The sequence below is a fragment of the Asparagus officinalis genome, chromosome 8 (assembly GCF_001876935.1).
Source record: "Asparagus officinalis chromosome 8, Aspof.V1, whole genome shotgun sequence".
NCBI lineage: Eukaryota > Viridiplantae > Streptophyta > Magnoliopsida > Asparagales > Asparagaceae > Asparagus > Asparagus officinalis.
The window spans coordinates 82,026,994-82,051,281 of record NC_033801.1 but is presented as its reverse complement, the minus strand read 5'-3'; the positions used below and the strand labels follow the sequence as shown (position 1 = coordinate 82,051,281).

The 24,288-nt window shown below is 33.4% G+C and overlaps 4 protein-coding genes across 5 annotated transcripts in view; 2 read left to right on the top strand and 2 right to left on the bottom strand.

Annotated features, from left to right (window-relative positions):
* Positions 1-676, bottom strand: part of LOC109822418 (UV-stimulated scaffold protein A homolog) — a 2,548-nt gene extending 1,872 nt beyond the window's left edge. The window contains 2 exon segments of the mRNA XM_020388611.1: positions 1-283; positions 285-676. The exon segment at positions 1-283 is cut by the window's left edge and continues 15 nt beyond it. Coding sequence (XP_020244200.1) covers positions 1-283; positions 285-557 — 556 coding nt within the window. The 5' untranslated portion in view covers positions 558-676.
* On the bottom strand, positions 1,614-16,930 carry LOC109819928 (TLD domain-containing protein 2). Of its 2 annotated transcripts, none has more exons than XM_020385916.1 (8): positions 16,714-16,930; positions 7,953-8,446; positions 7,765-7,837; positions 4,613-4,693; positions 4,435-4,498; positions 3,466-3,565; positions 3,236-3,320; positions 1,614-1,975 (listed from the first exon to the last, which is right to left on the bottom strand). In XM_020385916.1, exons 1-8 carry the CDS (start codon positions 16,807-16,809, stop codon positions 1,892-1,894), a joined length of 1,077 nt encoding a protein of 358 aa, XP_020241505.1. In that variant the 5' UTR covers positions 16,810-16,930; the 3' UTR covers positions 1,614-1,891. The 2 variants fall into 2 exon arrangements, with proteins under 2 accessions (XP_020241505.1, XP_020241506.1); XM_020385917.1 differs by having other exon boundaries at positions 3,466-3,553.
* On the top strand, positions 14,433-15,704 carry LOC109819929 (glutathione S-transferase T3-like). The gene is made up of 2 exons (XM_020385918.1): positions 14,433-14,995; positions 15,075-15,704. Exons 1-2 carry the CDS (start codon positions 14,639-14,641, stop codon positions 15,678-15,680), a joined length of 963 nt encoding a protein of 320 aa, XP_020241507.1. The 5' UTR covers positions 14,433-14,638; the 3' UTR covers positions 15,681-15,704.
* On the top strand, positions 20,385-21,005 carry LOC109821442 (protein FAR1-RELATED SEQUENCE 5-like). The gene has a single exon (XM_020387627.1). It carries the CDS (start codon positions 20,385-20,387, stop codon positions 21,003-21,005), a length of 621 nt encoding a protein of 206 aa, XP_020243216.1.

Below are 24,288 nucleotides of genomic sequence, written 5' to 3'. Positions count from 1 at the left end.
ACCCTAGCCTGAGCTGGCGGTAGTGAGCCCCGAACTCAGCGGTCCACTTCTCGAGGATCTCGACGGACTTGGCGCGAAGGGCGGAGGCGACGGAGGAGGGAGGGGGGAGGGGGAGGTTTCGGCGGAATCCGACGGTTAGGGTTAGGAAGAGGTCGAGGTCGGGGACGAGGAGGGAGCGGAAGAGCTTGGAGCGCATGAAGAGCTCGTCGGCGACGAGGAGGGAGAGGAGGCGGACCTGCGAGTGGGGTCGCCGGAGGAGGGGTTCATGATGGTTGAGGGCGGCGGAGGCGCGTCTCGCGCGCGGAGTAGCGGGCGGCGGATTTGATGGACTTGAGGAGGCGAGGGTCGACTTCTTGGGATGTCGAGCTGGCGGCTTTCTCGATTAGGCCAGGGATGATGGCGGTGGATTCTCCTCCCATCTCTGACATCGATCCCCTCTTCTCTCTTTCTTTTCTTTTGTTTTTTTGGTTTGATTGATCGCTGTTGCTTTTACGTATCCGGTTCCAGCATTCGGCCAAAACGTCTTCGTCGTCGTACTTTGGTACGCAGCCTCTCATCCAATGTTTGAACCAAATATCAGAAAACACCCTCAGGTATGACTAATCATCAGATAGCCCCCTAAAACTACGAAAATATCAGGAAACCACCTTAAGTTTAGGGGTTATCAGAAACCCGCTTTAACGTCCGGATTTTATCAGGGAAAAAACCCCTAAAAGTTACCTTTTGAGAGGGGTTTTTTATAAGATCTTAAAATTAAAGAGCATTTGGATAAATGAAATTGAAAAGCTAAAGTAGATTTGTTGTTTCCCTCATCTCTATACTTAATAGGGGTTTTCTGATATTTTGAAAGTTACGAGGCGTTTCCATATTTAGCCTTTCTTTTTTTGACTATGGTATTTTTTGAGAGGTTTTTTTTAGAAGATCTTAAAATTAAAGAGCATTTTTTCAAATGAAATTAAAGAGCATTTTTTTCTTAAAATAGGGGTTTTCTGATATTTTGAAAGTTACGAGGCGTTAATTGTCCATATTTAGCCTTTCGTTTTTTGACTATGGTATTTTTTTTTTACTAATGTCATTATTATTTTTTGTCATCAAAAACTATAACTATCAAAGATAATACTTTCGATGGAGAAAAAAACATATATTTATTACTTTCCACCACCGGTTATAACCGACCAGTTATATATTTAAACCTTTTTCAACAGCAAATACTGTAAAATGATCAGAACTGACCAGAAAAAAAAATGATCAGAACTGTCGCTAGCAACTTAAAAAAAAACATTTACTTCGTCTGATTGTAAAAATAAAAAATAAAAGGATTAAATAACTTGTCTAGATGGACTAAAATGAGGAAGAAAAGTTAGAAAATAACAAATAATATTAACTGTATTATACTTCTGCTATTTGAAGGACTTGGTTCACTAGCAACACGATCTGGTAAAGCTAACTCAGAGTCGGTAGGATTTTTTTTTTTTTTTTATAACTGAAGGCCGTCAGCTGAAATTGAATTCTAACCAAGCTACTTATTATAAATACCTACACAACTCATCCATTTCCAGTTAAACACAGTGAGACTAAACCCCTATAAGATGACACTTTGTATAAACTCCAAATTCAAGAACCAAAATAAAACATAACTGCAACAATAAAGTACTAACAAGCTTATTTACAAGTTTATAGTCATTATTTTGTCCTCTCATATATATACAATGGACACTAATTTATTATTTCTTCATACATGTCTTAGGCAAAAATTTCTACTCTAGTTATGTCGATGCGGTTTATTTACAGATGGCCTTTGAAAAAGCTTACATAAGTCCCAAGGTTCGGCTAGAATTTGATCACTCTTCTCTGGAAAAAGTTTTGATGTCATGGTTGAGGAATTTTTTTTCTACCATCTGCAGATTCCAGGTCGCTCTGTTCGACACAAATTTATCATCTCATTGTATTGTGATGCATGAACAAATCCCCACAACTGCAGATCCAAAAAAATAAAAGTTAAATGTCCAGAAAACCAAATGATTTAACAGAATAACTGATGCCTGACATTGAAAATTAATTTTTAGGAAGGAATATTCTTTTAAGGATTTGATTTCATTTTAGTTAACATGTTTTAGTTGGACTTGTTATTTAGTTTTATCTAACAGTCAGAATAATTAGATATGATTTTTGTTATCTTCGTTACCTGGGAGTTTGTTTCATTTAGGATGTTATCCTACAAAAAACAATGTATTACTTCCTTTGAAAATAAAAAGTTGATGAATAAAAGTTGAGTTTCCATTCAAAGTCCATCTTTTTCTTTCCTCATCAATTACAGCTGAAATTTCTGGATCCAACTTCCAAACTAAAGGCACTTTAAATAATTCGTTACATTACTCTTTTAAATACAAACCTGAACACAGCAGTTATATACAAACTTATAAATATTTAGACAAGGCGCACAATTAGATAAAAGTTTTAAGGGCCAGGCCTACCAGAATAAAAGAGAAGTTAACGATTTTAAATAAATTTGGGCTTAGATGTAACTTCATAAATTAAAGGTAAGGAGTTATTTTGCATGTATGCTGGTGGTTTTGAAAAATTATGGTGTTGTAGATTGAACTTATTTAACTTGAAAAAGTAAGTACAGTTTAATTTAGAAGCATGTGAACCAAAGTGTTGGACTCGCCATTATCAAATACAAGTTGTCGAAATCCCAGCATACAAGACAATATAAAACTACCCTTTTAGCCTTTCTGCTAGGTTTTTGCATAAAATATAGATGCTGTTATTGTTACAGTTTTATAAGCTTCATATACATTTACATTATTTTTGTACTCACATTCCAATTTTCTTACTGATGGACTGCTTGTACATATGATGAATAATTTATTTTCATCATGCACTCTAGAAGATTGACACTTCTAAATATGTAATTTTGTGATCTGACTTGATTGTTTAAGGGGTATTATATCGGTTATTCAAGCTTATAGTTTGCATGATTCCAAAAGATGAAAGAGTAGTCTTGATACATTTTATGGTTTCACATTTTTAAAATTTCTACTTAAAAAAAAATATAACTAAAGATAAACTTTTCCCATAGGCCAAATTGTCATTGTATAATCCACTTCTTCATCATAGAGCTACGTAGGCAAGCTGTTACGTCGTTTGTAGGTCAAATGTGGGACAAAAAATTGAAAAAGAAAAAACATTGAAAAAGGGAAAACCTTTGTGAGGAAAAAGACTGTGGTTATACCTCAACTTCCTTTACTACAAAGTCTTCAGAATGCGCCAGGCAAGAATTGGCAAAGGTCTCTGAAGCAGAACTTGAACCATTCAGCCTTTAGAGAAAAAGATAAGAATTAATATCAATATTAGGACTAACATTTTACTTTTACTATTAAAGTATGACATGTATAAAATAAAATCCACAGTCAGTCCAATATCAAGATAAAACATTCATAAAGCAACGGGTAAGAATCTCACAGGTCTCCATCCAAGTATAGAGCAAAATGACCACCTCCACCCAAGGCCAAGAAATCAGGTGAGCAATGAGTGAAATATCGATTAGCACCTGCATATTTAACTATAATAAGATATCAAACTTGTTATGTATGTTCTATTATGATAATTTTCTCCATATTTTCATCAACATTATTGCCTGGGCATATGATTTTGGGTTCACATGCACAAGTATCCAACATAAATATGGATGAAGTATGTAGTTAAAATTTAAAGGAAGCAATCAACTGAGTCATGCTGCTCCCTCATCCATAAGGTCTGTCAGATGGGAAATTATGATTCTCAGTGGCTAGTAACCTTGACAAACTTAGTGCTTTAAGTCCTTGGATTTTTACCCAGATACTTGTTCCAAAAGAAGATGTCAGGTGCATGTTTATAGCTTCGGATATGGTGTTTGTATATGAGATAATTGAAAGGAGAATTTTAAACCCAATAATCAAAGTTATGAGCTAAGAGGTTATCAGATCTAAAACTGGTACAGTTTTTGACTAGACAACCCCAAGTAGCTATAAACTTTGAATACAAGTAGCTATGAACTTTGAATACAAGTAGATTGGGGGACAGCCTGACAAATGCAACCTTAAGCCCTAGTTGAAGAGAGTGTATCCATGACTTAAAAATTAAAAGAAGAAAGTTTCAGCTATATTTTATGGATCAAAGACTGAAGCAGTATGCTCACTACAGGTAGGTAAGATGCAAAAGTAGCAAAAAAAAAAAAAAACAGTATAAATAAATGAACTGTGACGAAACTTCATTGTAGAGGGTCTGGCCATGGATATGAACAAATGACAAAGCACACTCATTTAAAAAATGACCATAATGGCCCATAAACAGTAATATTTCTACTTAGATGCATCAAATGTATTTCACCAGTGTAAGCAAACCAATCTAGGACAAATTTGAGTATTACAGACCTAAGGTCATTCCTACTACCTGTAGAGTGAAAAATGACAGGGTGGCTAGATCGGTCAGTGAAGACAAAGCTGCTATTTGTTCCCTGCAACTTAAAAAATGCCAAGTGAGAAAGTTATACCAGAAAGAAGCAAGAGTTGTCCAAGAGCTGTCAATGATCGATCGTCAAGGAACAATAAGAAAATTCAGCGTTGAGCACCTGATACTTTCTCCTGTCAGCAGGTTGAAGTGGTGCCTCAATTAGACCACCAAATACTGCACCTTTCTGATCCCCGACAACCTTAAAATGAAAGGGAAAAACAGATATCATTGACAAGCAAATGTGGAATTCTTGCTTAATGGTGAAATATGGTAGCACAAACAGGATGAGAAGTAAAACAGTAATTTGTATTGATGAATGAGTGAATATAAACTATACATAAAACTCTATATAACAACAATCCAGAACACACTAACTTGAGTATGAGTTATAAATTACCTTTACAGAGCAAATCAAATATGAGAAGGGAAAGCAATTGCAGATAGAACCTCACAATCGACTTTATGTCTTTGTCCTCATTGCTGTTATATTCTTTCATCTACTGGATCAGACACAGAGAACCATCAAAGTACCTACTGCTGATACCGTTGTTAGCATAGAGTTAATAGTGCCGTTATTTCAAATCCACAGAATAAATACAAAACTCCCAGGTTGATCTGCAATGCCTATACCTCTATTTTTTTTGGGTGCTTCCAGGAGTCAGTAAGAATTAACTCTTACCTTCTAAGATCTATTCTTCAAACAAGTCTTGGATGTCAGTTGAGACTGCTATGTTGGATAGAACAGGGTACGGGTACTGATATAGGTGCGAGTAAGGGTACAGGACGTGGAAATTTTGTAAAATGTAGTGTATTGGGACACGCGCTCTCGCACACACTTTTAATAATTTACATGGGACCATTATTTTTTTCAATTTATGTGTTATTAGAATAAAATTTCTATCACATATTTAAGTTTCCTTGGTAATGTTGTCTTCTTCTCTTTTTTTCTTTTTTCTTTTTTTGACAAGCATTGTAAACTAAAACGTATATCATATAATTGAGTACACATCTGAATAAGTACACACATGTATCTAAGGAGTGCCCATGAAGTTTTGGTATGGATAAGTGTCAGGTACGTGTCGGGTACAGCTTCATGCTAGAAGCACCCCGGTAACAGAGCTTGAGAGGTAGGTAAACCAAGCTTTTGTAACCATGCAATTTAAGCTCATGTAACCAAGGAGCATTAGTTGAATTTTAATAGAATGAGAAAGAGTTTGGACAAATAACTAAGATATAATACTTGTTTCTTGGTCCTATCCAAGATATTGACTGCTACACTTTCATTGAGTGGTTTAATTAACTTAAATAAAAAATAAGGATACAATTGTAGCTGAATAAAAACAATGACCAATACAGAAAACATTATCATCATATTTCTCGAAGAAAACAGGACAACCATCTTTCTACTCTTTTAAAGAAGTGGAGAAGGGAACACAACCCACAGATTCACTACAAGAATACTTCTGATGTTATACAAGTTTTTTTTTAGCAAAAGCAACTTTTTTTGTGAAGTAATCAAATATAAAAGATAAGCATATGGGTGAACACACATAGCATTTTGATCACCAATAATTTTTTTTGAGGGTTTTCCATCAGAGGAAACTCAAGCAAAGAGATAAGCAAACACCTCTCAAACCATATTTCATAGTACATGCCATAACATGACTATGAGCATAACAAAAGGTTTGTGTCAACAACAGGCTCCTTGTTAAGGTGCACATCAGTCCACTTTCACTGGAGTTGCCCCATTTTAAAATGTAGTATGAGGAGAAACTACAGCCTTAATACTGGCTACATAGTTAATCTCTAGTCCTTTTATAAACATAATTTCAGTGTTGATCAAATATCATGAAATATTTGTATATCAGGCGCAGACCCAAAACCATTGTTTAAATATCCCCGACATGGCCCAATATATCCCCCGATATATCTTTTACAGGGCTTGCCGCAACCGATATGATCTTTAAATATCCTTTACCTCTTTTTGACTATTTTGGGTGATATATCCCCGATATGGCCGATATATGAGCCGATATGTAGACCGATATATCTTTTTATATAGCTTGTCGCAAAATAATATGCGGTGTTTGGTAATATTTGGGCGAAATAGCATGATTTCCCCATTATATCAAATGACATTTTGTCCTAAAAAAATCAGATCAAATGTTGCAATGTTGATTTGTACTTTTGTTTGTTTTACAAGGTTGATTAATGATCCTAAACATATATTATTCACATTTTGTATGCTTAAATTTTATTACATTATGTTAAGATTACATTTTAATGCATTATACTATGTATACAAACACTCATTATGGCATTCTGATATTTACTACATATCCCCAATATTTTCCCGATATCTGCAATCCGATATGAATTTTAGCCATCCGATTTTCCCCGATACCCGATATTTAAAACTTGCCCAAAACATCACAATTCCATGTTATTTAAACATGACATTTTAATACAATTTGCTCCTAAAGATCAGACAAGAAGTCTCCGTTAGTGCAGTGGTAACTAGGGGCAAAGAAAAGATTACAAAGCATTGTTGCATGTGAAATTTGACACTAGGTTATATGCAATACTGACATAAGTTACAATTGCAAATTAGGCTTATAGCCTAGAAAACTAAAGGGGCAAACTTGGAATATTCATCTTGTTAGAATTTATACATCCTCTGATATATAATATCCTGTCTTTCATGTTCTTATTTTCTTCACCCACTGGGGAATAAAATATAACTATGATTTCTGTAACATCAGAAAACAGAGCATTAAATGTCATCTAGCCCAGCTCAACTAGAATAAGACATAAATTCTTAATAAATCCTGGCAAGAAGACCTACGGGATGTCCAGGTTTCTACTAAAAGAAAATATCACATTATCCTTATGTCCCTTGGATCCTAAATATTCTCAACCTCACTGAATGTTACCAAACTGCTCCAAGCCTGATTAGATCTGATAATGATTCTGGCCACCAAAAAGGAACAGTATGGGTAACCTCACTCCATGCTAAATTAATAACTTTATGCTGAACCAAACATAGCTTGAACTTTATCCGGAACCAGATGTCATATATCATGGCTGTATATCTGTGGCTATTTCTTAACCTCGAACCTTGATATCATCAGGCCTGACCAATAGTGACATAAGTGTCGTTTTCAACCATATAACATGGTAATCCAAATATAATGATGAAGAGAAAGAATGTATTGTAGGGTAAAATATCGTAAATAATGTGTTTTATTAGACAGCTATATAGAATAATACCAACAAAGAGTAACCAGGGCAGAGCATGCTTCTCCGGTACAGTGTTGATAAAGAGATTCCATGCCTCCATGTGCTGCACAAAAGAATGAAAACAACAAGATATATCATGAATATTTGCATCATATCATTAAACTCATTGAAAACCAGAAAAGGGAATATGTTATAACAACTGGATGTTTATACATCACCTATACAGCAGCACCCAATTCCTCCCTTGAGCCAATGCCGGCATTGAGAAGTAAACAGCAGCTCGCAGGTTTTCCGACAGAAGCAACGATGGTTCAGAAATCTCTGGAAGGTTAAAGTCATTTTGGACCTTCACTGGCTTTGGTTCATATTCAACATGTTTGGACTCACTAATTGTGTCACAGGCAATTTTAGGCTCTAAGTTTTGTCGATAACCACTGATCCTAGCTGCTTTATGAATAGCTCTTCCAATAGTTTGCCTTCCTCTTGCAAGGAGACTTTTCCTGCCGACAGCCTCCTTGATTTCTGGCTCTGGTGCTGTATCTCTTATTGCAAAATGGTGCTCATTTAAACCCTCGACAGAATCACTACCAGATTCAGAAGAAGTCAGAAGGGAGACGAGGAATGCTGAGAAAGAGGATGTGTCAGGGCCATCTTCAGTCACAGAGTCGTCCTCCATATCTTCATTTTCTGGGCTTTCTGTCCCATGCTCCTCCTGTATCAACAAAAGAAGATCCTTATATTACACAAATTCAACAGAATAAAAAACCAATTTAATTTCCAAAAGAGAAAATATCATTAGAATTTTAGAAACATGATGTCTGGGGAAAAGTTGTCTAAATTTCAACGGTGAAGTTCAATCTTAAGTTGAGTAGTAGGAACAAGCAAACTACAACCTGAAACTGGTGTCTGGATCATGCCATAAGTCTATGAGTGCTTATTATATAAAAATTTAAAATAATATAAGAATATAGTAAATATCAAAAACAACACATAGGAGAATCCGGTTATCTAGATAAAAACTAATCAGATTATATCTAGGACTGATTAGATCGTTTGAGGAAAGGGACACCAAAACTCAAAAATGCAGGGATTATCATTTCTTGCACTCATTGCAGATTATTTCTACAATGTAACGCTCCCATGTCATCCATGGGAAAAGAATAGAATAGAGTATTGTAACACTTGAGGGTATCCATCAATTTTTTAAGGCAAAAAAAAGTAGGGTGTACTTTTAAAACTAATTTTAAGATGTATGTTAAACAGAAGCCTCCTAAAAAGTTACACAATACAAATCAAGATAGGGAGATAATTCAAGAGGTAGTAGTGTAGATAGTACTAAATACTAAGGTTCTAATCCTTGAGATTAAGAACATGAACTCTTTGGAAAAAAGTACTTTTTCGCTTATAAGCAAGGTCTAGCATTTAAGGACATGTTATAGAGTGCCACAGTGTCACACAAACTGTCATATGCTTATCCAGGAAAAAGAAACTTGGGCCACTAATCACCTGAAAATAGTTTTATAGCATTTTGTGCCCTCACTGGTGATTATGACTCTTCTGTACACATGACACCATACCATATTCTGTTGGCCTTCTTGTTTTGATGATGTTTAACAAACAATTTACATCTAATGTTGTTTGTCTAGTGTTTGTGTTTTCACATTTATTCTAGGCAAACAACGGGTTGAATGATGGATGGAATAGAGCTTCAACGATCATATCCAATAGAGGTTGGCGGAATAGTGGAGTGAAACAATATATATTCAAGTTAAAGATACAAGTTCAAGCTTCTTCCACAAGTGTACCAAGTCAAGCTTATTGAAGATCAAGATCAAGCTTGGGTAATTTAGTTTAGGTTTTTATATTATGTGTGTTGGTACTCTAAGCTCAATCATATACACACATACACGTATTTGGTTTTATATATATAGTCATATATATATATATATAAGTTTTGATTTTCAAGTTTAAATATGAAACAAATACATATTTATATATATACATGTTTGTTTTCATATGGTTAAGTTGTTTTGGTTTAGTTATGTAGATATGAAACAATATATATCTTCATATACACTTTTGTTTGTTTCATATTCTATTGTATTTAGAAAAATATTGTGTTTATGGATTAAAGACTTGTTCACACTATTTTCATATCTCGTATAATGTCTACAAATCCATTCTAAAGTGTTTCCAAGTTGTTTGAACTCGTTTTTGAAAAAACCAAGTTTTTTGTTCATGTACGTGCATGTGTCCGTGCATGTTTTTACAAAACAGATATGTTTTCACAATTGGGAAATGCAATTTGAAAAAAAATTTGTTTACATGTTTATCATCATATATACAAACATTTTTCCAAGTTTTACTAATTTTGGAGTTGTTTTGTTATTTTTAATTGAATTTACAAAATCGTATTTTCAGCAGTTTTTTCAAAAACTGTATATCTATGTTCAAACATTTATTTCTCTTAACTGGGAAGTGATATTTCAAAAATTCTTTCTCTAACATGTTTATCTACATGTCTAGAACCTTCCCTCAAAATTTCATAATTTTTGGAGTTGATTTACTATTTTTAATTGATTTTATAAAGTCAGATACGTAAAATTCCAGCATCTGTCAAAATCTGGAAAAGTACGGTCGACCGTGCTACAGTGTGGTCGACCGCCACGGTCGACCGTCAGCAGTCTAGAGACCAGTTTTGTAGTTTTCTTCTCGCGATCGACCGCCACGGTTGACCGCCGATGTTACCGTTGCACTGTAACGGTAACTTGCTGATTTTTGTTTTTTAGTGGGTTTTTAGGGTTTTTTTGGGTTGTTTTCTTCTTCCTTATATGTACCCCTTTTTCATAACTATTTTTTACTACCAAGAGATGTTTTAAAAGAGTTTAACAAGGGTTTAAGCTTGTTTTGTGTTTGTTTAAAAGAGTGTTTAAGAGTTTGTTTGTGAAGAGAATTTTACAAGAGTTTGAGGAGATCATCAATCTTGTTTGGGCTTCAATCTACATCCCTCCACTCTTGTTTTAGAGAAGTTTTCTTAAACTCTTTATCTAGCTTGTTTATGCTTAATATGTCATATTTATTTTGCTAGATTAAATTGAGTTTAGACTTATTTTTCTCATTGCTTACACACACAACCATTGAGCTTATTGTATTTTCATACTTAGTATAATTTGGGATGTGGGGAGTTTGTAACAATTGAGAGTGAGCTACATTGAGTTCTCATCTATTATAGAGAACATATTTGTTGTTACATTGTTAGTGTTATAAAGTTTTCGGTTTGTGTTTTCGCATTTATTCTAAGCAAACAACGGGTTGAATGATGGATGGAATAGAGCTTCAATGATCATATCCAATGGAGGTTGGCGGAATAGTGGAGTGAAATAATATATATTCAAGTTAAAGATACAAGTTCAAGCTTCTTCCACAAGTGTACCAAGTCAAGCTTATTGAAATATATATATATATATATATATATATAAGTTTTGATTTTCAAGTTTAAATATGAACCAAATACATATTTATATATATACATGTTTGTTTTCATATGGTTAAGTTGTTTTCGGTGAGCTAGAAAACCGAGTGTGAGGAGTGAACGTTGATCGATGAGCGTTAAAAATCGATATTGTGAGTGATTGTAAACGTTGATCGGTGAACGTTGAAAACCGACATTGTGATGTGTAAACGTTATTCGGGTGAGCGTAGAAAACCCGATTGTGATAGTGGATTTTTTCCCGAGAGTGGGGAGCGGAGACGTAGGACGGAAGGTCCGAACTCCATGATCATATTGTGTGTTTCCATTGTTTAGTTACACTATCACTCTTATCATGTTTATATTTATTTCACCCTTGTGTTAGTTTATATATCCTTGCATATATTACCTCTTTGCTAGGATATATCTCTTTATTCATATTGCTTATCCTACCTCACATATCTTGTTGTATTTCATACTTGCTAGGATAACTTGTTAATTAGTTTTAATTAGCATAAAATCGGATTAGATTAGCATAAGACCCTAATCACCCCCTCTCTAGGGTCTAACATATTCATCACTCAAATTTTGAAGGTTAAAGAACTACAGTGATAATCTTGTATTTACGTATAATCACATGAACATTGACAATGGAATGAAGAAGTCTAAAGCACTTGGTTATATCCTAGTTTATCAATGTAAGCATCACAAATGGCAGGAAACTATACACTTCATAAACAAATTAATCATTCCACTGGAAAAGAAATATTTCCAGGAAGAACAGTGACTCCTTGAAGAAGAAAAAAGCCAGCAATCCAACCTCTTGGCAAATATTGCTTCAAATAATTCTTCATCTACCGAACTACCTCGTGATGAATCATCATTATATGATTATATCTATGAAAATAACTTCTTTACAGTGAATTATCTTCCCTAAGGGCATCTCCAACCCTTTGCCTCAAAATGGTGCAAATTTTGCACCAAAATGGTGCAAAAGTCACATCTAACAGTAATTCATCTCCAACCCATTGCACCATTTTTTGCACCAAAAAGGAATATTCTCAGTATCTTTCTTTTTATCTACTTTTATATGATTATTTTTTATTCCCTATATTTTTAACTATTTCAACAATTAACCCCACATATCAAATTTTATTTTTTCACATATTTTCCAAACAAAATGATTTATTATTTAAAAATTAAACTAATAAAACAATAAAATATTATTTTATTAATTAAAATAACTTGATTGCTAAAATATTATATTTTTATTATTGATATTGCCAAAATATTACATTCAAGAACACAACAGGAAATAAAATACAAGGAAATAATTAAACATTAACAACAATGTAAAAATTACAAATTTAGTATGCACTTAACTATCTGAATTAGTGTATTCCTCCCATAGATGATCTATCAATGCATTACGAAGCGCAATATGAGCATCTTTATCCTTGATTTTTCCGTAACGTGTAATAAATTGAGTAAATCTTGTAGTTTCATCTGCTACCATATCAACTTCTGGTGTTGGTGCTTCCCTCACTTCTTGAATTGGTGCATAAAGATCACGTTCATCCTCGATTATCATATTGTGCATAATAATGCATGCAGTCATTATGTCATGTAATACATGTTTTTTCCAAAAACGTGCTGATCCTGCCACGATTGCAAATCGTGATTGGAGAACTCCGAACGCACGTTCTACATCTTTTCTACATGCTTCCTGTTTCATGGCAAAATATTTTTTCTTCCTACCTTGTGGCTGTTGGATTGTTTGTACAATAGTAGCCCATTTCGGATATATACCATCAGCTAAATAATAACCCATATTATACTCTTTTCCTTGAATAACATAGTGAGCGGGAGGAGCAATACCTTGAGCTAGGTTAGAGAAAAGATTAGATGACTCCAGCACATTGATATCATTATTGGTGCCTGGCATACCAAAATATGCGTGCCATATCCAAAGATCATAATCTGCCACAGCTTCGAGGATAATAGTTGGTGACCCACTACGTCCTGTGTATTGCCCAGACCATGCTGTTGGACAATTTTTCCATTTCCAATGCATACAATCAAGACTTCCTAACATTCCTGGAAAACCACGTTTTTTTCCAATATAGAGTAGCCTAGCAATATCGTTAGCGTTAGGTGTTCGTAGATACCGCTCTGCGAATATTTCCACCATAGCACGACAAAATTTTGTCATACTTTCAATTGCTGTTGACTCACCTATTTTAACGTATTCGTCCGTAGCATCAGCTGGTAGACCGTATGCCAACATGCGAAAAACAGCTGTTACTTTCTGTAACGGTGATAATCCCATTCTACCAAGTCCATCACTTCGTTGTTGGAAGTAATAGTCATGATCTTTCACTGCATCAACAATACGAAGGAACAAACTTCTTGACATCCGATATCGACGACGAAACATATCTTCTCCAAAACGTGGATTATCGGCAAAGTAATCTATGACCAAATTCTGATGCGCATTTTCTCGATCGCGGTTGATCACTGCATGACCGGGAATCGAGCCACCATGGATCGGTTGGTAGTTGTGTTGACGTAAATTGTTAACGAGGATCATGTTGTTGTTGATGTACTCACAAATTACTTCTTCGGTTTCATCAATCTCTGCAATGATATTGGACAGAAAATTATCATCATCCGAAGATGAAGATGATGATAAGTATGATGGACCTCCAACATCGAAATTCATTTTTGAAGTAAGAAAAGAATGACTGAAGTATGCAGAAATGGAGAATAATAACTTTAACACAACAATGAGTAATTGTGTTGATGTACCTAATCTAGTATGCTATTTATAAAACTTTGCTTAGCTGTATACATTGAACAATGTGTAAAGTTGAGCTGATTTTAGGAAATGCTTTCCAGCTGTTATCAATTTGTCACAAAATTCAAATTTGCTTTTAGCTGTATACGTTGGACAATGTATAAAGCTGACCTGATTTCAAAAATTGATTCCCACTTGTACAAAGCTTTCACACAATTCAAGGAGAGCTAAGCTGTGTATACGTTGGACAATGTGTAAAGCTGACCTGATTTCAAAAATTGATTCCCACTCGTACAAAGCTTTCACACAATTCAAGGAGAGCTGAGCTTTGTATACGTTGGACAATGTGTAAAGCTGACCTGATTTCAAAAATTGATTCCCACTCGTACAAAGCTTTCACACAATTCAAGGAGAGCTGAGCTGTGTATACGTTGGACAATGTGTAAAGCTGACCTGATTTCAAAAATTGATTCCCACCGACAACGTTGGATAATGTGTAAAGCTGATCAGTTTGTACAAAATGATTCAATTTCAAATGTTGACCACCGACAAATTCAAACCAACCGCAAATTCAAATTCAAATTCAAATTCAAATTCAAACAAAAAAAACAAATTTGGATTGGCTATAAATAACATTCATGAGTTCTACTTCAAACCACCCAATTCGAAGTATTTCTGATCTCCAAACCAACCACTTTTTACAAAAAATGTCTGTTCGATCAACTGGGTACACGGTTACTGAAGATGTGCTCCTTTGTCAAGTATTCTTGGATATTTCTCAAGACCCTATTATCGGTAGAAACCAGTCTCGAGATGCATTTTGGTCTCGTGTGGAGGACAAATACAATGAACTTCGAGATCAGCATTTTGAGATGCGTACGAGCCGATCAATTCGTTCTCGAATGGAAATTATAAGTAATGAAGTAAGGAAATTGAATGCGTGCTTGAGACAAGTAGAGAATCTGAATCCAAGTGGTGCTTCAGATGAAGATATTGTAAGTATTCTATTAATTATCGTTTGAATTTTATTATTATTGTTGAAATACATAACTTGATGTTCACTATAATTTACAGTTAGTTCGAGCAAAGATGTTATTTATGCAAGAACCGAAGTACAAAAAAGGTTTCAAATTTGATCATGTCTGGAATATGGTTAAAAATTTCGAAAAATTCAAAGATGATGTCCCCACAGCAAGACAAGTTGGTCGAAGACAATCCCAAAGTGTGAACTTCGACTCGTCACAATCAGATAATCCCACTCCGGAATCTCCTATATCAACATCTCCTGGATTGTCATCATTTACTCCATCTGAACGACCTATTGGGGTAAAAAAAGCTAAATTGAAAAGGAAAAATGATGATCATGAGTCAAGTGTAGTGGACTCCATCGAGACCTCCAACAATCGACTTATAGACAGGTTAGACAAGGCGAGCTTGGACAGGCAAGAAGCATTTGATATCGAACGAGAAAAGATAGCCATGAAAAAAGATAGAGATGAATGGAAAATTATAATGAAAGATTTGAATTCCATTGCTGATCCAAACGTGCGTGAGTACGTTCGAGCTCAACAGATTAAAATAATACAAAAAAGAAATCAACAAGAACAAGGGTCTGCTTCTAATTTTGGCAATTATTTTAATGATATTGGACACTCTGGCCCCGATCTACCAGATTATTGAGAGTTGCTTGTCCATCTTAAGTAACGTCACCATGTTTAGTTGTATTTTATGTTTTATTTTAATGAAGTTTTATATTATGTGTGTCAGTTTTTATATGTTATGTATTTCAGATATGTAATTTATATTTGAATTATGTATTATGATTGCTCTTTAATGAAGTTTTATATTATGTATGTCTAGATTTTAATATTATAATTAATAATAATGTCTGTTAAATTTTAGCATTTTTTTAATTTAAAAAAACCATAATTTATTTTGTCCACATTATACAATTGGGGTGAAATTATAAAATTTAAATATTATTAGGGTTGTTTTATATATTTAATGAAACAATTGGAGACAAATTGTAAATATATAAAAGTATGAGGTTTAAAAAAAAATTGAAAAATAAAAAAATAAAAAAATAAAAAAAAACAGTAATGGGGGATGAACAGTGCGACGCCAAATATAGCGTCGCGCTGTTCATCCCCGTCAAAATGCGGCAACAAATGCCGCTCCATTGGAGCTCCCACGCAGCGGCATTTTCCCTTTTCGTCTCAAAATGCCGCTGCGTTGGAGATGGTCTAACATTGTAATTGCTTTAGAACTCACAAAGTATTAGCATCTCCATATAAATTCAGCAGAACAAGTATTTTGTTTATTTCTAATTCAAAAATCCATCCTTTTCACTTTCACTTCTTAAATGTAGATTTACTTAAGTACCAACTAAACAATCAGTAACATTGATATCTTCCAACTTTCTATAGTACCCCACAGAATCCAGTGAGATTTAATTTAAATCACAACATAAACATCAACTGACCAGAATTAATGAAACCCATTTCTGAATAAAAGCCAGTAAACATTCAATCAAAAGTTTTCTCAGAAAATCCCAACATATCATCATTCAAACATGAACATAAACCATACCAATCTCAGGAAAAAAAAGGTCCTTCAATCAATCCACAAGGTCGGTTTGTAATATTCTATTCATCAGTTCATCTGGTCATAAAAAAAAGAAAACGATCATAAAAAGGGGGGAAATTTAACTTACGGTTTTAGACCTCGGCGAGGGTTGGTCGGAAATGGGATTGAGGAGAACAGTGGTGAGATCAGTGACAAAGTGTGCAGCTTTGCTTCGAAGGCCCATCGAATTCCAATTATTGCTATCGAGAGAGAGAAAATCTGACTCTGTTTCTTTTATTCTCCTTTTTTTTTCTCTCTTTCTTTTCGCCAAAAGTCCTCTATACTGTGGCTTCGGGGCATGGGAGTCTGGGAGAGGTGAAGAAGAAGACAAAAGCGGAATTAAAGAATTAGACCAAAAGAGGCACCCGTTTCAGTTTACAGAGGCAGGAGTGGCTCCCACGTGTCAGAGAGACGGGTGTGATGTGTAATGGGCGTTTGAAAATATGTAACCATGTTATTCAGTTTTGCCGGCGGCAGAATTGGTAAGAGCCCCCAGTATTTTTTGCCTTAAAAACCAGAAAGATAGACAATTAGGGGGTGTTTGTTTCACTTTTTTTTTGGATATAGGGTGGATTTCAAATTTTGGGATGTAAAAAGTGTTTTTTTTGAGTTTTGGTATTCCATAAACTTTGTTTGTTTCACTTTTTTTTGGGATATTGAATCCCTAAATTATAAACAAATAATATATTTTTAGGATTTGTGAAATCCTCTTTTTTGTTTCAACTTCTTTTTGTGATATAAGGTGGATTACAAGTTTTTTGGGTTTTAGAATTCCATAAACCATGTTTGTTTCAAAACCAATTTTGGGATATTGAATCCCCAAATAATAAAAAACTATTATATTTTAGAATTTGTGAAATCCTACAATTGAGAGAGGATGTAGGTTGGATATTGATGTATTAATGCTTATAATATAAGATTAATATAAGATTAATACATCTATTCCTCTATAGTTATAGGAGGACCCAAGAATCACTGTTCATGCTTTAGTAAATGTTGCAGTAAATTATCATTGTTCATGCTGTAGTAAAATCTGTAGTAAATTACTGTAGCATTATATATATTACATATAATATTATATATGTATATATATTATATATAATATTATATATATATTATATATAATATATAATATATATAATATATATTATATATTATATATATTATATATTATATATATATATAGTATATATTATATATATATATAGTGATTATAATATATAATATATATAGTATATATATATATATATATATATTATATATATATATGATATATATATGCGTAGGTATATATATATTATATATAGATATATATATAATATATAATATATATAATATATATATATATATATATAATATAAATATATATATAATATATATATAATAATGATATGATTATAATAAGTATAATATAGATAATAGATAATTTTAATATATAATATATATATATTAATATATATAATATTATACTAGATATATTATAATAAATAAATATATATATATATAATGAAGTGATAATATATATAATAATATATATATAATATAGATAATATATATGTAATATATATACATAATATATATATATATAATATATATATATATAATATATATAATATATATATATATATATATATATATATATATATATATATATGTATATATTATTTATAATATTAATAAATATTATATATATATAATATTATATGTGTTATATAATATATATAATTTATATATAATATAATATATATAATATATATATATTATATATTATATATATTATTATATAATAAAAATATAATATATATAATATTAGATAATTGTTATATATTATATAGTCACTGTTCATGCTGTAGTAAATGCTGCATAAATTACTGTAGCATTTATACAGTATATATATGTATTACCTATAATCATAGTATAATATTATATATATTATGATATATAATATATATTATATATAATATATAATGTATATTATCATTATATATAATATCATTATATAATATATATTGATATCATATATATATATATATATAATAATAATATATAGAGCCACAATGAATCATGTCATGCTGTAGTAATTACTGGTAAGGCGATTGATATATATATTATATAATATTACATATAATATATATAGTATATATATTAGCGCATATAATATTATATATATAATATATAATATATATAGAAGGACCCAATAATCACTGTTCATGCTGTAGTATTCCAAATCCCAAAATATTATATAATATTATAATAATATATGTTATTAAAATATTATATAATATTATAATATATAATTTATAGTATTTCAAATCCCAAAATATTGATGAAACAAACAAAATATTACAAATTTTGGTATTCCAAATCCCAAAATATTGATGAAACAAACAAAATTTTAGAGATCCCAAAACATGTAAAAAATTTTATGGATTTCAAATTCTATGGTGAAATCCATATCCATAAATTTTGGGATGCAAAACAAACACCCCCTTAATGTTATCTCTACCATTTGGAGATACAGTAAAATACTATAGTTTTTTTATGGGCAGTTTTCCTAATGGTTGCCCGTGGGCACTCGCTAAGATTCGAGAGAGATAGAAAGAATGGATTAATGGGAGAAATTAATGCAAATCAGACAGCCATTTGCTATCCAATTCTTTTTTTTCTCTCTCATCTATTAATGAGTGCTCATGTAGAAAAACCGATTACTTTTACTAAAATATAATGTAATTATTTTCTGTTAAATAAAATAAGTTACATTTTTGAAAAACTACAATGACAAAAAAGCCCCAAAATCCCCTTCCCCCTCGTGACCAGTCTCCTCCTCCGTCAACATGGGGTCTTTAATCTCCTCCAAAACCTCCATTTCTCCTCAATTTCTCCTCAAAAAACCCCATCAAAAATCCCCATTTCTCCTCCTCCGTCAACGGATTGACTTTCCCAACTCGATCCCACCGCGAAAGCAGCATCACCGCCGACGGATCGACTTTCCCAACAGATCGACTTTTCCAACTCGAGATCCCCATTTCTCCTCCTCCACCAAGCCACCGCCTTCCCCTAACTCAGGTAACGATCTCAGCCCATTCCAAGCTCGTTACAAGTTTTGATTAGGGTTTTTGTCGGTCTTTTTTTTTGGATTTATAGCTTGATTACAAGAACTAGGGATTTGATGCTTGAAATGGTCAACAAAGGCTGACTGTCGGTCATTTTCTTGGATTTAATTAATTCTTTTGGTCTCGGTAGCCTTATACTCTTTTCTGAACATTAGATTGAATAAGTTCTTGATTGGTGGTTTGGTGAATGGTTTGGTGAATCAGGACAGTGATTGAATAAGTTCTTGGATTTAATTAGCCTTTTAATTATTATTATTATTTTGCTTCTTGTTATTAGTGAATCAAGACAGTGATGTGGGAAACAAATTTGGTGAATGGTTTGGTGGGATGAAGAATCTGTATCTGCTGAAGGGGTTAATATCTTGTTAAATTTTTTATCTTCTATAATAACATTCAGTTGTCAGATTTAGTGCAAGGTTTTCTGTTGTCAACGTTCTTTTCTCTTTTTTTTAAAGAAACTAAATGTACGTATTCAATAAATGAAGATGTGGAGAACCTTAAAACACTATGAGATGCTGGAATTTGTTCATGAAAAGGTTCTTAGGCATTTATTTTCAAAAAAATATGTCCATAATATCTATACTGTTAGTATGCAAAACTTGCTGCATCTTAATCTGCATATATTTTTAACATGGTTAATTGCAGAATGGATAACTTGGGCACTGAAGCTAATGAAGTAAACTTGGATGACGATGATTTTATATATACTCCTCAAGTATCAGATGAGTTGAGGCCAAAAAAAGGACAAGAATTTGACACAATAGATGATGTTGTGACATTCTATAATGCTTATGCTAAAGCAGCTGGGTTTAGTGTAAGGTCTTGGACTACTCAGAAAGAGCCGGGAAGTTGTGAAATAAGAAGGAAGGAGTATGTTTGTTTTAAACAAGGAAAATCTCTAAAAATCGCGGATGTTGGAAAGAAAAGACGTCGAGGAAGCTTAGCTGAGGATTGTACTGCCAAAATTGTTGTTTTAAAATCAAACTCCGGAAAATACATTATTACTGTTTTTAATGAGGAGCACAACCACCCACTATCAACACCATCAAAGGTTCATCTTTTAAGGTCCCATCGTAACGTTTTAGCCGTAACAAAGTCTCTAACTAAACAGTTATCCATGGTGAATATACCTCAGCATCAACAATTCACTTTACTTGGAGTACAATCTGGAGGTATAGAAAATATTGGGTGCACTCAAAGAGATTTGTATAATCATGCAAGGGATATCCGTGCTGGTTTGAAGGGGCATGATGGTGAAATGTTTTAGAATATTTAAAATTGGAACAAGGAAAGAATCCCTCATTTACTTTTCAAATTGAGGCCGATGAGGAACAAAAGATTACTCGTTATTTTTGGTCCGATGCAAGATCAAGGCGGGCTTACAAATTTTTCGGTGATGTTGTAATCTTTGATACTACTTACAACACTAATCGCTATGGCTTTATATTTGCACCAATAATGGGGGTTAACAATCATGGTCAAACCATTGTTTTTGTTTGTGGATTTTTAAATCACGAAAGCATTGATGATTTTGTATGTTTATTTAATTAATTTTTGGAAAGTATGCCTGGTGGTGCCCCGAAGATGATTATTACCGATCAAGACCCAGCGATGACTAAGGCATTCCCTATTGTTCTTCCAAATACTTTTCACAGGTATTATAGTTTGTATATATTATTGAAAATATTTATATACATAGCCTTTCTTTTTAACACTTTTTTAATTCTTTTGACAGGTATTGTAGTTGGCATATATTAATGACGTTTTCTGAGAAAATTGATGCAGTGAAGTATAGTATTTACAAAAGTGAGTTCTCGGCTTGCATTTGGAAATCAGAGACTCCTGAAGAATTTGATTTACAATGGGAAAGTCTGATTAAGAAAAGTGGGTTAGAAGGAAACAAGTGGTTGCAAAACCAATATGAACTTCGGTCAAGATGAATTCCTGCATATGTAAATCACATTTTCTCAGCAGACATGTCAAGTAGTCAACGAGCAGAAAGTGGACATGCATTCTTCAAGAAATTTGTTTCGAAGAATAATTCATTGGTGGATTTTATGATACAGTTTGGCAGGGGACTAGTACGCCAACGTCACGAGGAGTTGATGGCCAATCACAAAGACTTGATTGAGAAACCTAAACTTAGAATAAATCATGACTTTTTGGAGCAAATGGTTGATATTTACACTAATGAGATGTATTACAAGCTTGAGGCTGAAGTGTGTGACAGCTTTAACTACAATTTGTAGTTTGTTAGGGAAACCGACAATCGTCGTGTGTATCAAATTCAAAGAAAGAAGCTCGCAACAAGCAAAGTCCGCGAAATCGTTTACGACAAGGACTTGGATTTGGTTTCTTGTAGTTGTAAAAAGTTTAAAAGCGCCGGAATCGTATGTACTCACATTATCTCCTACTTGATGAAATTTGATGCTGAAATATTGCCCGATAAATACATCTTAAAGAGGTGGACTAAGTCTGTAAAATCGGGGACAGTGGTTGATGATAAAGGTATGTAGATAAGCCCTGACAATTCTTATCTTTTAACACTGAGTCAATTTATCCAATCATCTTTGGAATTAGTTGACAAGTCCCTTGTATGTGAAGAAACGAGGAAGATGTTTACCGATGGAGTGCGTATCATTAATGAGCAAATCGACCAATTCATTAGTAGCCACATGGTTAGTGGCCGCACGGTTGCAAAGAGCTTCACCAAGAAAAATAATCAAATGAGTAGTAATTTAATGGATGATGGTACTAGTGTGCAGGATTCTTGTACTTTTCAAAATAGTTTCAATGAACCCGATCAAGTGCGAGCAAAAGGGTGCGGCAAAAGGTTGAAGGGAGGAAAAGAGAAAGCAATGGCTAGAGCAAAAAATAAAAAAGATAGATGTTACCACGGGTGTGGTAAAGTAGGCCAATCACAAGATAAACGAAATTGTCCGGCACTCACAAATCCGTAAGTAGTAATTCCTTTATTATTTAAGCATTTCTTATTCTTCACCTTCTATTATCCCCTTGGTGTATATATATATATTTTCATTATAATGTAGGTCTTCTACATGCGGTGATACAAATTGGCAAGAGGGTAATGGGTCATCAAGTGAAGATGGGGATGATGTGCTCATATGAAGACGGTCTTCATCTGAATCTCGTTTTAATGTATGTTATCTTGTACACTCCTTGTTTTTATTTCAAAGTGCTAGATATAAATAAATGGTATATACAACTGAAATAAATCAGGGTTCATAGTCTCAAATTAAACTATATACGTGCAATTTGTTATACATAGGTATACATCCCTCCTTATTGGTAATTGTTTGTATCTTTTACTTAAAGACTAAACGCACTCAATGGGGAGTTTGTTATTTAGCATGTTAAGCTGAATATATCCTAATAAATTGTAGCGTAGGAAATTTTTTTAAGATTACTGGACCAACTAGGAAAATGTTTATGCATATAGCCTCTGATTTACTCTTAACTAGTAACTAAAGAATCGAAGGAAATATTCTTTTGAAGGCTATGTACACTCATTGAAGACTATGCTGGATTAATACTTGAAACGTATGTACCCTTAATTAGGAATTAGTTATAGACTTACTATGACTAACACACAAAAGTTATTTTGCACAAAAGGATTTGTTGCTGTTAATTCACTTTTAGTTTACTTAAAGACTACATGCACGTAAAAACAGTGGTGGTGTATTTTTGTAGAAGATAAGAGGGGAGCATTGATATTTTTAATTTGTGTACTACGTGAGTAGTAGAAAAGGTTTTTGTTTATACAGAAGTCTGTTATATAAATATGCTCATTATTGATTAGTTTTCTTGGTGACACCTAAGTGCAGAAATCTTGAGTTCTGTAAAGTAAAAAAAACCTGACACTTATACATTGTTTCTCATATTTCTCTTACATCTGCTACAGTCACCATGTTCTTGATGAAGCCGAAAGATCCCTACACAACGCTCTGTGTGTTCATTCTCGAGGGCATTACAAGCAATTCCAACTATTATAGCTGACAATGCTGGTTTGGACAGTGCAGAGTTGATCTCGCAGCTTCGTGCTGAACATCACAAAGAGGGCAGTAATGCTGGGGGCTCTTTTTGGCAGAAATATGATCAATCAGATGTCTGTAATATTATTATGCTTTCTGCATTTGTGCTACTTCTTCTTCCGAGTATGTTTGGCAAATTTTAGATCATGAACTGTGACCAGTATCTTTTTGTTGGGTTACGTCTGTAGTTGTTATGTATCTTTGTTGAATCTTCAAGAACATCAGCTCGTGCTACCAGTTTCTCTTGTTCGTGTTATCCTCGTTCGTTTTGTGTTTCAAACACTGCGGACAAATTCTAAATATGCTATTGTATTTGATAAGTTTATGCAAGTGATGTTGTGATAGATGCGCGTCCACGATCTTCATCTGAATCTCGTTTTAGTTAAGTGGATAAAGGATTCAAGATTACAGCAATATTTGCATTGCATCCTCAGGCAAAAGAAACCCAAATTCTAAAATTCTTCGAGTCTGGTTAAGATTTAACATCAGGTCTAGATG